This window comes from Cibotium barometz, chromosome 12, assembly GCF_041138505.1.
Source record: "Cibotium barometz isolate CiBa-2024 chromosome 12, ASM4113850v1, whole genome shotgun sequence".
NCBI classification, from domain to species: domain Eukaryota; kingdom Viridiplantae; phylum Streptophyta; class Polypodiopsida; order Cyatheales; family Cibotiaceae; genus Cibotium; species Cibotium barometz.
This window is the reverse complement of record NC_141057.1, coordinates 6,710,122-6,724,512: the sequence shown is the minus strand read 5'-3', so window position 1 is coordinate 6,724,512 and position 14,391 is coordinate 6,710,122. Positions and strand designations below refer to the sequence as shown.

At 43.8% G+C, this 14,391-nt stretch overlaps 1 protein-coding gene across 4 annotated transcripts in view; it reads left to right on the top strand.

Annotated features, from left to right (window-relative positions):
- Positions 1 to 14,391, top strand: part of LOC147633000 (protein transport protein SEC23 E-like) — a 93,490-nt gene that overhangs the window by 57,694 nt on the left and 21,405 nt on the right. For all 4 annotated transcript variants that reach the window (XR_015267071.1, XR_015267070.1, XM_086806020.1 and 1 more), the window contains exons 8-11: positions 8,792 to 8,873; positions 8,973 to 9,050; positions 9,189 to 9,350; positions 9,446 to 9,709. Coding sequence is in view for 2 of the 4 variants with exons in the window: in XM_086806020.1 (XP_086662146.1) it covers positions 8,792 to 8,873; positions 8,973 to 9,050; positions 9,189 to 9,350; positions 9,446 to 9,709 (586 nt within the window). In the remaining 2 variants the exon portion in view is untranslated. The remainder of the gene's footprint in view (positions 1 to 8,791; positions 8,874 to 8,972; positions 9,051 to 9,188; positions 9,351 to 9,445; positions 9,710 to 14,391) is intronic.

Here is a 14,391-nt window from a genome sequence, read left to right as displayed (position 1 = left end):
AGGCCTTTTTACTGCCCTTGGGCAACACCTCCTCTAGCAAACTATTGTCTGTGTTCTCTCTCGATTCTCATCCTGCAGAAAGAGAGTCTTTAATATTCTGTAAAGACAGTTCCATTTTATGCCTTGCTATGAGGTGTTGTAGGTCGTGCAAACGAGCAAGTGTAGCCACTGGTTGGTGGAGAGAGCTGTTGTTAGTATGCCATGCGGACTGAGGTGGTGCTGTGGTTGGCGGACGGAACTGTTGTTGGTATGCCAGGTGGAAAGAGGGTTGTTGGTGACGATGGGCATTATTGTTGATCTGGTGCATCCTCCTCCCGTTGAGGGCGTGGTTGGAAGCAATGTGTCGCTGTTGGTTGGTATATCCCACATAATAAATTCGGGGAATATATATATATATATAAAATAATAGGGGGCCCTTCCCCTCCATCCCTCCAACACCCTTAACAGGTGTGGATTCCAGGGATCTGGAGGGTGGACAGGGTCCTTACGCCATGTCTGTTGAGGCGTCCTTGCAGGTGTATCTTGTTACGCTAAAATCCGATCCAACATGTGTGGCCTATTGTAACTTTGTAGGCTGTTCTATAGATCCAAAGTGCAATTACTAATCTTCTATCCCAATTATGTGGTTCTTTTGCACTGTTCTAGTTAGAATCTCCTTTAGTGTCTTATTTGTGCTTTCTGCTTGCCCATTACACCTCAGGTAATACGTGGTTGACTTCTTGTGCACTATCATAAATTCCTCTACCAACTCTTCAAATGTTGGCCCAGGAGGGGAGCTGCAGCTACACAGGAATACACAGCACATAGATCACATGAAGATGGTGATTGATGCAAAGAATAGGATTGCATTGGAATATGTCGAGCATGTAGGTCAACTCCATAATATCATAAATGATAATACAAATAAAGTGAATGGTGTTCTTTCACACCAGATCTCCAAGGGGAAAAACCACGGGAAAAACGTGCCCTTGGTTAGCCCATGTTCACATGTTGCACTACTCAAATCATGTATGCCAATAAATCCCCCTTGTAGTGGTAATGTGAACCTGTACAAGGTCAGTAGCTGTCACCATTTGGTCCATCTCCATTTGTGGAGCCACTTCTCTGGGATTGTCACTCCATAGAGCGGCCAGATTTGTGCCATGTTCACATGGGGCCAGGCCAGTGTCCCATGTGAAAGGGCTAGTCTTTTGGTGTCACATGGACGAGAGTCAGATTAGTGCCACCCGTGTATGACCAGTGCTGCGTCACATGGACGGGAACGAGTTTCGTGCCACCCGTGTGTGACCTGCTTCGTGCTGTATGGACGGGAGCTTGTTGGTGCCACCCGTGTATGGCCAAGATGGCGTCGTACTACCTATGGGACTGTCACTCCATGGGAAGACCAGGACATATTTTTATATTTCTGTCGCGCCAGTTTTGTGCCCAACAGGAACTTCTTGAACAAGTTTCATGAAAGGGAGATTTCGTCCATTATATGTGCACATGCATTTATGCCTGCATGCATAAATTTGTTTTTGCATGACTTGTTTGCGTGTGTCTGCCTGTTATGCCGTGCTAGTACACTAGACGGGGATGCCCCCAGTGTACCGTGGAGTGCTGTTTGCTGACTCGGTGGTGTGGCGTGTGAACAGGTGGTAAGTATTTTCATTTTGGCTCTTTTTAAAAGGTAAAATCCATAAACTATGGTTAACCTTAATATTTATAAGGTAATGTGTTCACACACATTTAAAAGAAGGACTGGACATTTTCTAGTGTGGGGGCCCATAGTATTAAGTGGGTATTAAGGTTTTATAACCTTTGATAAAGGCTTTGCATGGAACATTTTTGGTACTTTTCCCACGTGTGTGGTTGGTGGTTTTCTTTCTCACCATCGCCTGCTGGCTGCTCTTTTCCCTCCATCGCCTCTCTCCCCAAAAGGCTAAATTCAGACCTGCCTTACAGCCGTGTTGTACCCGCCTGAAGCTGCTGAACTGTACTTGCAGCTGTACTTTTCTGCAGGGCTGCACCCGCCTGTTGTACTTGTAGCTGTACCTACCTGCAGGGCTGCACATGTACCTGTACCTGCCGCACACAAACCTGTACCTGCAGCACCCGCCTATTGTACCTGTACTTGCAGCACCCGCCTACTGTACCTGCTGTTCTAGCTGTACCAGCAGCACCCATTGTACCTACTGACCGTACAGTACTTGTTGCCTAAACATCTACTGTACCTGCTGCCCGTACAAATTCAGTCTTCAGCCTTGTTGATCCTAGCTTGTGTACACCTGGTGATGTTGATTTACTTGCATATGGTGTTATCTACAGCTTATTAGTTATACAAATTGTTACTATTGAAACAAAAGAACGAGACTCCAAAATAGAGGAAGGACTCTTTCGTTGTTTTATCTGCAACAAGCTACTCCAGGTGCTATGTTTAAATATATGTAAAATTTAACTTTTAAAATTAAGTTTCAAGTTCTACAAGTTTTGTGTAGTGCAGGAATAGAGAATTTCTTTTTCATTTCCATTCCTTGGAAATTTTCTTGTTGGTTTGTTTTCCCCATAGTTGTCACGGTACGAAAATACGATACCGTATGGTACGATACCGTACGGGAATATTCGGTACGATATGAAATTTTGGGATACGGTACGATAAAATACGGTTTTTATTTTTTACACTTACAAGCTATGGAGCTTCAAGCTTGAATGTGAGGGAAGGTTGGGAGGGGAGGAGTCTACAGTGCTTGAGAAACCAGTACATGGATATGTGTCTCTCCCGGTTGGATCTCCCGATTGTCTCCAAAAAAGAACCTGGATGGGTAATGCAATACCAAAGGTCTCCCAGTGTAGCGTTTATGACTAAGGGACCGTCCTTGCACAAATACGAGGAGTGCATCTAGGGTGATAAGTTTAGGGACTCCTCTCTAGATCAAAATGGCCATGTCCAAATGTTCTCCCTCGTGCATAACTTGAGAATCTAATTGTCTAGCCTACCTATACCAGGGATCCCCAAGTGATGTAGCAAGATTCTCTCATCCTACCAATCAAGTGTACACTACCAGTCTATCTCGCCAGATTTTTTAGGTCTCTCCACAACCCCATATGGAATACTGAGTGGACACGAAAGTTGCGAAGTATTGCGAGCATTTGGGATCTTCGTAAAGCAGGGTTTCTATTTTTTTTTAGCATTTGGAATTTTTTTTTCAAGGAAAAAAAATTGGGGGGGGGGGGGGGGGGCAACCCTAACTCGTACCGTACGATATCGTACGAATTCGTACGGTATCGTACCGTACGACTCGTACGTACGAACAGGTTCGTACGCGTACGAGAAACAACTATGGTTTTCCCCTATGTGTGCGTGCTAACCGCGCCCTTAGGTTCAGAGGGCCAGTGAAGGTTAGCAAAAACACCCGGGGAAAAACCGGGTGCAAAGCTTATCTAGGAGAACCGAGAAATGTTCCCTCCGCGGCGTACCACTTTGCTTGCGTTAGTACGGGCGTGCCTGTTTGTGCACGGTCTCAGAAGACCAATGAAAGGCAGGTGTGCACCTAGTGAAGGTGGGAATGAGCCTGTAATTTGAGGCTACTTCGACCAACATATCTTCATCGACTTGAACCAGTTTGTTTGGTTGTATTCACTCCGTGGTGGAGAAATCTGGCCTATCTGGCCCGTGACACTTGTAACATATAAATACTGCAAGAAATACAAAATGTATTGAGGGGGGGCCGGCCCTTTCCGGCCCCAGTGCTGGTGTCATGTGTATTTTTTCAGTATTTCTAGTATTTATGTTGCTGATGTTGTTTCCATTGTTTAATATTAGTTAAACTAAGTGTTTTAAATGTGTATATTGTCTTCCGATCTCTAGGCCTTCTGTAGGGAGCGATCATAGTAGCAAATCACTATTTGTAGGAGAGTAAGCCCAAAGCTTTGCGGAAAGCTTCAAGCTTCTCTTGAGGCATCGCCTTCGTGAATAGATTTGCAACATTGTCTTGTGTAGAACAGTAAGATAACTTGCATGTATCCTCTCTCTCTGACATAATGATAATGAATCTCGATGTGCTTAGTATGTGCATGGAACACTGGGTTTCATGCCATGGTTATAGCACTCTCACTGTTAGTGAGTATGGTAGTGGGTGTCTGTTGACATTCACGAAGATCGGCCATTAATCTCCTTAGCCATACACAATCTATTGTGGGCGGTGGCTGTAAAGGTTGCCCTGTACTCGGCCTCACAAGTAGATGTGGCAATAGTGGGTTGCTTTTTGCTCAACCATGATATGCATGAATGTCCCAAAAAGAAACGATTCCCATTGGCGGATTGCCATGTATCATAGTCACTAGCCCAGTCTAAATCACTGTAAGCATGTAAGTGCAAGCTGTCTCCCCTAGGATATATCAAGGTCCAATCAACTACTTTCATCTAGTATATGTTATGTCCACACTAGGCACCTAACCTAGGGTGGGTTAATCCCAGGTTAGATGGGTGCTTGGCTAGGAGACGACTTCACACCAAGTGAAGGAAGGATTTAAATAGGAGGCATAGTTTTTAAAAGAACTAATGGAAAGTACTTATAATAAAAGCAAGGCTAAGTTTAGGGCCCAAGCTCCTATATAAGTGAACCCAAGGTATAGTTCTAAGGCATGGTCGACTAGTTTGACGCTTAGCCTGAGGCACAACAAGATTACTCACCGCAAGGACACCTGCAGGGTGTGGCTTGGTGGTATGGGGCGCCAAGTCTTACCGCAAGAGCTGTACCTAGGGTGTAGCTATGCCCTCTAGCTCGGGGGCAAGTCCGGATGGACTCTATGGCTAGGAGGTGAGCCTAAAGCCTTACTTCTAGGTGTGTTCCACGTTAAATGATCCTTGGTGAGTCTTGGATGAGACTCAACATTGCTATTAGAGCTTGATCTAACAAGTTTAGAACCCTAGATGCGAAGGTGTTGAGACTTTTCAAACAAGCCATGGAGCCTTCGGGAGATGGACTCTATGGTTAGGAGGTGAGCCTAAAGCCTTACTTCTAGGTGTGTTCCACGTTAAATGATCCTTGGTGAGTCTTGGATGAGATTCAACATTGGTATCAGAGCTTGATCTAACAAGTTTAGAACCCTAGATGCGAAGGTGTTGAGACTTTTCAAGCAAGCCATGGAGCCTTCGGGAGATGGAAAAAAGAAGTAGGCAACTCTCGTGTGTGCATGAAAGAATCCCAAGTGAAGCTTTCCATGCCTCTTGCTTTTGCCCTTGGATGGTAGACGAGGATGGCATGGAGAAGTGTTTGGACACGCGTATGGAGAAGTGTTTGGGCGCGCTATAACGTTCTTATGGAGAAGTGTTTGGACACAGGCATGGAGAAGTGTTTGGGCACGCTACAACGTGCTGAAGCGCTTGCGTAAGCCTTGGCTCAAGGGAAGCCAAGCATGCAGTGATTTGCCTGCCTCTTGTTTGTCATTGTTGGATGCTAATTGGTATTTTGATTTAGGTGCTACAAAGCACATCACTTTGTGCAAGAAGCTGTTTGCTACCTTGAGAGATGCATTGTCAGATGGTACAGTTTTGTGTGCTATATGCTATTAAATGCATTGGTGACGTGGAGTTGACGTCATGTAGTGGGGACACATTTACTCTTGCAGATACTTTGTATGTATCTTGAATTCATAAGAATCTTATTTCTGTCTCAGCACTTGCAAAAGCTGGTCACAAAATCCAGTTCTTTGATCATTGGTGCTCCATTTATGACATAATATATTTTGATGCGCTTATGCTCTTTGGTACATTGAGCAACGGCCTTTACAGGCTTGACATGTATGACAGGAGTAGTGATTCTCATGATGATGCTATGGTTGCTTCCACATCATAGCTTATGCGTGACACTGAGCTGTGGCATGCTTGGTTTGGTCACCTTAATTTCCCTTCTCTTATGCGTTTACAGCGTCAGTCTACGGTTCATGAGTTGCCACCTATGCAGCTCCCACACAAGCATCTATGTGAGGGATGCATATTGGGAAAGATGCATCGTCAGTCCTTTCCAAAGGATGGCACTGTGCGAGCTACTCGGCCATTGTAGGTCGTACATACCTATTTATGTGGCCCTATGAGGGCATCATCTTTTGCAGGACATCTGTACTTTATGACTTTCATTGACGATTACACTCGTTTTTGTTGGGGGTATGGTTTGAAAGCTAAATCAGATGCATTTTCAACTTTCCATCAGTTTCTCCCTATGGCTGAAAATGCTTGCAGCCATAATCTCATGACATTGCGTACAGATCCAAGGGGGGGGAGGGGGGGGAGATATTTGTCACTTGAGTTTACAGCTTCTATGCAATCACATGGTATTTCTCATCAGTATACCACTGCTTATACACCACAACAAAATGGTGTGGTTGAGCTTTGTAATCGTACACTTATGGAAATGGCGAGATGTATGCTTAAAAGCAAGGATTTGCCATCCAGATTTTGGCTTGAAGCGATCATGTGCGCCAACTATGTGCTGAACTACTGTCCCATTAAAGCATTGAAATCTATGATAGCTTATGAGGCTTGGAATGGCAGAATCCCTGTAGTCACTCATATGCGTGTTTTTGGATGTTTGGCTTACGTGCATGTACCAACACAACAAAGACATAAACTTGAAGCAAAGGCATTGAAATGTATTTTTGTGGGGTATAGCAGTGAGAGCAAGGGATACAGGCTGTATGTACTTTTCACTAGGAAGATTATTGTGTCCAGAGATGTCATCTTTGATGAATATGCATCTCAACCCATGCTTTCATGTAGGCTACAACTATCAACTGATACCCCAGATATCTTTGATACATTACTGCCATTATTTGGTACAGGGGCTGAACCTGTTGAGCCTAATTTGGCTTTGCTGCTGTAAATCAGCAGCCCAACATTCCCTCTATTTCTCCAGATCTGCCACACTTTGATTAGGAACTTTGATTAGGATGCCATGGGTGATGCATTGGTTGAAGAGGATGCAGCGATTCGTGACTCACAAAGAGTTCCCGCTGGCTCGTTGAGACCTTGCGTGATAGCAAGATGCCTACACTTATGCTAGGTCATACACGCATTGTCTCTCGACATGCATCTTGTTTTGTTGTCATAGTCCTTGTTGCTACGGCATGTAAGGAGGAGCCACTTCCTCATTTTGATGCATTGGAGAGTGATAATTGGGTTACAGCCATGCGTTCGAAGTTGCCTCCATTGAAAAGAATGCTACATGGGAGTTTTGTGAATTGCTTGTATGCAAGTGTGCCATAGGCACAAAGTGGGTGTATAAATTGAAACACAAGCTTGATGGCTCGATCGATCGCTATAAGGTTCGTTTAGTTGCCAAAGGGTATGCCCAACGAGAGGGCATTGACTATGATGAGACTTTTGCACCTACTTGCATTGGCTACGCATAAAGGTTCGAATGTGCATCAGGTGGATGTCAAAACTTCTTTTCTGAATGGTGCTTTGCAGGAAGAGGTTTATGTATCACAACCTCCTGGCTTTGTAGAGCATAAAGTATGTAGATTGCGTAAAGCACTTTATGGCCTTAAACAGGCTTCTTGTGCTTGGTATCAAAAGATTCATGCGTACTTGCTCTCATATTTTTCAGAATAGCCCTACTGAGAGTACCCTCTATGTTCGCAAACAAGGGAATGATTTCATAATCCTCAACCTTTATATGGATGATTTGCTAGTGACTGGCCTTGAGGCAAATTTCAGCTTTCATTGCTGAATCACATCATGCATTTGATATTACAGACATGGGGCTTTTGCATTACTATTTGGGTATTCAGTTTATACCAGTTGAGGAGGGCATCATGCTATTTCAAAGAAGATACATTGAGCAGCTCTTAGAAAGGTTCCAAATGACATATTGCAAACGTGTTTCTACTCCTATAGAACTAGGCTTACGACTATCACTTGAGGACTCTTTCGAGCCGTTTGATGTTGCCACTTAGCAGCAGGTTGAGGGATGCCTTATTTATCTATGCACTATCCGTCTTGATATTCAGTATGCAATGTCATAGTTGAGCAGATTTATGCATTGCCTTGGCACTAGGCAATGGCAAGCAGTGAAGTGTGTCTATCATTACCTTAAAGGCACTCAGGACTTTGCATTGTTTTATCTTCTTTATGCTTGACCACCTACGCTGATAGTGATTGGGCAGGATGTTATGACACTAGGGTGTCAACCAAGTGGTAACTGTTTCCTTCTTGGAAGTTCATGGCTCAATAAGAAGCAACCAACAGTGGCCACTTCTAGTTGTGAGGCTGAGTACAGGGCAGCATTCACAGCTATTGTGGAGAGTGTATGGCTATGCTGTCTATTGGCAGATCTTGGTATTAGACAACCGTCGTCTACCACTGGTAGTGGTGCGGAATCCGGTTTTTTATGTGCAGACAAAGCGCATTGAAGCGCAATATCATTATGTCAGGGAGAGGCTCCATGGTGGACAGAGAGCCTTGACTTATGTGCCTACACAAGCCAATGACCAAGCCCCTTTCCAGGGAGAAGTTTGAAGCTTCTTGCAAAGCTTTAGGCTTACTACCATTTTCAGGGTGATCTTTCACACATCTTGGCAGGTGGCAACCAGGAGGCACCATTTTCACACGGGAAAAAACCTTTGCCAGCACAGGGTAAAAATTACCCGTGTGTAAGATTGTTCACACCAGGGTAAAAAGTGCTCTCCATGGGTATATTTTGAAATCCAGGATGTTTTCTAAAAGTTAATCAAGGCTAATTGATGGGAATACTTTTAAGGGAGAGGGTTGTTGTCTACACTTCTAGCATAACAACACCCTGTGTATATGCAGCTATCAACATCCTGATGGTAAAATGCGTGTCCGTGCAACAACAGTGACCAGGCGTTGGGTTGATGGAGCGGCAAATGTAGAGGTATCAACCCACATAATAAAATTTTTCATGAGCGCAAATGGCTATTTAACATTTTGTTAATGGCTATCAGAAGGATGGCATGATTCTTTTTGTGAACAGGATTTGATTTCAGGGTTTGATCAAGAAACCGCTGCTGTTATTTTGGCTCGATTGACATCACATAAAATGGAGACAGAGGTAGGCCTTTGTCATGCTTATTCCCTTCCCTTGGCTATGTGAAGTGTTGGAATGCAATGTGGCTCCATGACTTGGTTTTAGAGTAGCTGTTTTCTTTTGTTTACAACTATGTGGTTTTTTACTTTCATCTGATAACAGGAGGAATTTGATGCAACACGGTGGTTAGATCGATCGCTGATCCGATTGTCTTCTAGATTTGGCGATTACCGGAAGGATGATCCAACATCCTTTAGTTTCAATGCAAGATTTTCAATCTTCCCTCAATTCATGTTTAACCTTAGACGATCACAGTTTGTGCAGGTGAATGTGGCCAGTTTTTGTGCATTTGTCTTCTAAAGATTTCTTTCAAAGGTGAAGTGGCTTAACATCACCAAAATCTACTGTGTTGTGTACAGGTATTCAACAACAGTCCGGATGAAACAGCCTACTTCCGAATGCTGTTGAACAGAGAAAATGTAACAAACTCAGTAGTGATGATTCAACCATCATTAATCACATATTCTATGCTTGGTCCACCGGAGCCAGCGCTTCTTGACGTTGCTGCCATAGCGGCAGACCGAATTCTTCTACTGGATGCGTATTTCAGTGTTGTGGTATTTCATGGAATAAATGTTGCACAGTGGCGCAATGCTGGTTATCAAAACCAGCCAGAATATGAGGTGATGGCATTTCTGGATTCTGTTTTTTTTTTTCCTGGGAAAACATCCTTCTATTAGTTAAAAAACACTAGCGCGAGGGCTAGATTTACATACTCAGTTTCCCTCCATGGCTGGCCGCTCTCAGAGCGAAACAACTTCATACAAAAAAAGGGGGGGGGATTGAAACCGATTAGCCTTGGAAAATAACACCCCCACAAGCTTTGGGAATGGGGGATTATCCTAGAATACAAAGGACCACACTCCTAAAATTTAGGAGAGTTGCTATTTTTGGCCCGACTCCGATGAAAATTCTATTCGCGTCATTACATCTGGAATTGAGCAGATACCAAGAGTTGGCAAAGTGCCTATGACAGAATGTCTACCAGTTGGGATATTTTTAGAGATAAAGTTTATGGAAGGACCCATCTCTTAGATTGGGACATGTGGCAAGAAAGTGGACCAAAGTGAGACAAGTGGCCTGACACTTGTTAGAAAGTGGATCAAAGTGAGACAAGTGGCCTCATACTTGTCACTTCAGCTATTGTGTGGCTCTCCACTCGTCATTGTAGCCTTCTCTTGCTATTTTAGCTCATGGGAGGCCCAAATCTATAAATTGGAGCCCTCTCTTTTCATTAATAGAGGCTCTCTTGCTGCACACTAGCCTCTACCACCGCTACAGGCTGCCCTAATGATGGCTACTCTCTTTCTCTCTCTCTTGAAGGCTGCCCATGAAGAATACTGGCTGTTGGGGACTGTGTTCGAGGCATCGCGAAGAAATACTGAAGGCAAGGGTATTTAATCATTTATTATGATTTCTAGCCATTGTACTTGTTGTACCAGCCCTTGTACCTGCTATACCAGCCACTGTACTGGCTGTCTCAATCCTTGTACTTGTTGTACCACCCATTGTACCGGCTATACCAGCTTCTGTACTTGATGTACGAGCCACTGTACCTACTGTACTAGTCACTGCACATGCTGTACTAGCATTTGTACTTGCGGTACCTGTTGTACCAGCCATCGTATCGACTGTACCAACCACTGTACTTGATGTACCAGCCACTGTACCGGCTGTACTGGTTGAATGGAGAGTTGAACTTGCTGTACCAGTGCTATTGCATGAAGTGGCAAAGAAAAGCTAAGTCTACTTTGAGTTTGCAAAGTTAGTGCTTTTGCTATGAAGTGTTTTTTTATGTTCACTAATCCTTGTGTAGCCATGCAAGGAGAAAGGTGGTGTTGTTTGCCTTGAGATGGTTTCAGGGAAACATTGTTTATGGCTCCCTTTATTAGGATGGACTATATCTATGGAGATTTCTTTCTTGGACGAGATTTATATAGATATTGGGCTTCACAAGTAACTTCTATGGACGAATCTGTCCGAGTTTATAGAGAAGAAATCTTTGGATATCTCATGGATATGATCCTTTAATGGATAAAGTCCACCTCTACTCGAAGATGTGTGGTTAGCACGGAGGATGTGGTAAGAGTTATGGTATACAAGGATGATGGTATACAGGTCTATGGATTCATGGACTTCTTTTCTAGGGATTTGGATCCATCCTCAGATATATGGATTATGTTTATGACTCTCTTTTACTGGGATGGATTATTCTTTATGGCTTCCTTTATTTGGGATGCATTGGACTTATGGAACTCATGGTTCACATACCTTGTGTAGTGTTCTCTTGTCCTACGTGCTCTCTTGAAGATTGTTTCTACCATGTGTGGGTGGAACAATAGAGAGCAGATGGAAGGGAACATGCGCACTTCAAAGGGTAGTGACAAGCACAACATACCCTGTGTAGTGTTTTCTTGTCCTACGTGCTCTCTTGAAGATTGTTTCTACCATGTGTGGGTGGAACAATAGAGAGCAGATGGAAGGGAACATGGGCACTTGAGAGGGTAGTGTGAGTTGGTGGCCGAAATGCCTATAAACTATGTGTAGATGATTATGATATCTCGACTTATGGGACTGTTTTGTCTCGCTCATTTATTTGGGACATGGATTTTTTTTTAAAAAAAAAAAAAGCCATATTAGAATCACTATCTCCCCATGCAGAGGCCAAGAGGTTCATTGTTCATCTCACCATGCATGTGGATTCATGTTGGGATTGTGAGAGGGCAATTCAATGAACACTCCACCATACACGTGGATTCGTGTTGCGATTGTGCAGTGAGTGTTTCATTGTTTCCACACCATGCTTGTTGATCAGAGTTGGGATTGTATGGGAGAACATGGGAACTGTTGGGATTGGGAGAAAGGATTGCCAGAACTATGGAGAACCAGCTTTTCTGTCACCATGGTTTGTGCTCTTGAATGGCACAAGTTTGTGTGCATAGCACATGTTTCTGTGCGAGGCACTAGTTTCTTGTGCATGGCACTTATTTAAGTGTCTTAGCACCTGGTTGGTGATTTTCATTGGTATATGATTATCTCATTGATATTGGTGATTGAGACACAATGGGCTCTTGTGTCTGTGTCTAGCATATCTTCCATGGAATTCTCGTCTATTTCTTTGGGACATGGATTCTTCAGTTATATTGGATTTTTGAGATTGTCTCGTCTCGCCCACTTGATGGGATATATATCTTGAATATATGGCTTGAAGCTTAAAGTTGCGGACAACTTTTAAGAAGTTGGGGAGGATGTCACCAACCTGGATATTTTCGAGTATGAAAAGGATCTGGTGGACTCCAGGATGTCTGAATATTTGGAAAGTACAAGGTTTGGGAATGGGAGATTATCCTAGAATACAAAGGACCACACTCCTAAAATTTAGGAGAGTTGCTATTTTTGGGCCTACTCCGATGGAAATTCTATTCGCGTCATTACATCTGGAATTGAGCAGATACCAAGAGTTGGCAAAGTGCCTATGACAGAATCTCTACCAGTTGGGATATTTTTAGAGATAAAGTTTATGAAAGGGCCCATCTCTTAGATTGGGACATGTGGCAAGAAAGTAGGCCAAAGTGAGACAAGTGGCCTGACACTTGTTAGAAAGTGGATCAAAGTGAGACAAGTGGCCTCACACTTGTCACTTCAGCTATTGTGTGGCTCTCCACTTGTCATTGTAGGCTTCTCTTGCCATTTTAGCTCATGGGAGGCCCAAATCTATAAATTGGAGCCCTCTCTCTTCATTAATAGAGGCTCTCTTGCTGCACACTAGCCTCTACTACCGTTACAGGCTGTCCTAATGATGGCTACTCTCTTTCTTTCTCTCTTGAAGGCTGCCCATGAAGAATACCGGGTGCTGGGGACCAGCCCTTGTACTTGCTGTACGAGCCACTGTACTGGCTGTATCAGTGCTTGTACTTGTTGTACCACCCATTGTATGGGCTATACCAGCTTCTGTACTTGATGTACCAGCCACTGTACCTGCTGTACTAGTCACTGTACATGCTATACCAGTATTTATACTTGCTGTACCTACGATACCAGCCATCGTATCGGCTATACCAACCATTGTACCTGCTATACCAGCCACTATACCGGCTTTACCAACCATTGAACCTGCTGTACCGGCTAAATGGAGAGTTGTACTTGCTGTACCAGCTCTATTGCATGAAGACCCGTGGTTTTTTGGGAAGAATCAGTACCCACACGGAGGTATATGGATTATATTGTTGGCTCCGCATTTCTACAGCCCGTGTTTTGGCTTGGTAGCCTTGTGTTGGGCTGTGTTATGGCATTTGTATATGGATAATCCGGCATCTCCCGTGGGGGAGTAAGGCCCTCAAAGCTTGTACATGATATTATTCTCCTTGGGTAATAAAATACTCCAAGGGGGGGGTCGGCCCATTCCGGCCTCTATGTGGTGTCACATGTAGAAGCTCCATTTTTAGCATTTGTGGAGGTTTTGTTCAGCTTTTATGTTTCATGCAAAGTGATGATGGATATATGTTAAGGCTGTGGCCATGTTTAAGTGTTTTAATATGCGTTGATGGTATCAACAGGTGTGTCAAAGGTCCTAGTTCCCCGGGCACCGCCGCGAGTTACATTGGTATGGTGTACCAGCTCTATTGCATGAAGACCCGTGGTTTTTGGGAAAGAATTAGTACCCACACCGAGGTATATAGATTATATTGTTGGCTCGGCATTTCTACAGCCTGTGTTCCGGCTTGGTAGCCTCGTGTTGGGCTGTGTTATGGCATTTGTATATGGATAATCCGACATCTCCCGTGGGGAGAGTAAGGCCCTCAAAGCTTATACATGATATTATTCTCCTTGGGTAATAAAATACTCCAAGGGGGGGGTCGGGGTCGGCCCATTCCGGCCTCCATGTGGTGTCACATGTGCAAGCTCCATTTTCAGCATTTGTGGATATTTTGTCCAGCTTTTATGTTTCATGCAAAGTGATGATGGATATATGTTAAGGCTGTGGCCATGTTGAAGTGTTTTAATATGCATTGATGGTATCAACAAGTGTGTCAAAGGCCCTAGTCCCGCGGGCACCGCCGCGAGTTACATTGATATCAGAGCATAGGCTTTCTTGGAAGCGGAGGCTTCCTTCTATCAATAAGAAAGAGAAAAGATCTGAAATGGGGACCACACTTACCATCATTGCTATTAAGCATGGCCAGCCACTTTATAGCCTATGAAGCAAGAGCACGAGCAATAGACAGCTTGGTCTAAGGATGTATGAATTCACAAAATTTATTTTGGAAGTATGGAGTTGGCTTTATATACACACGTTTAGCACTCT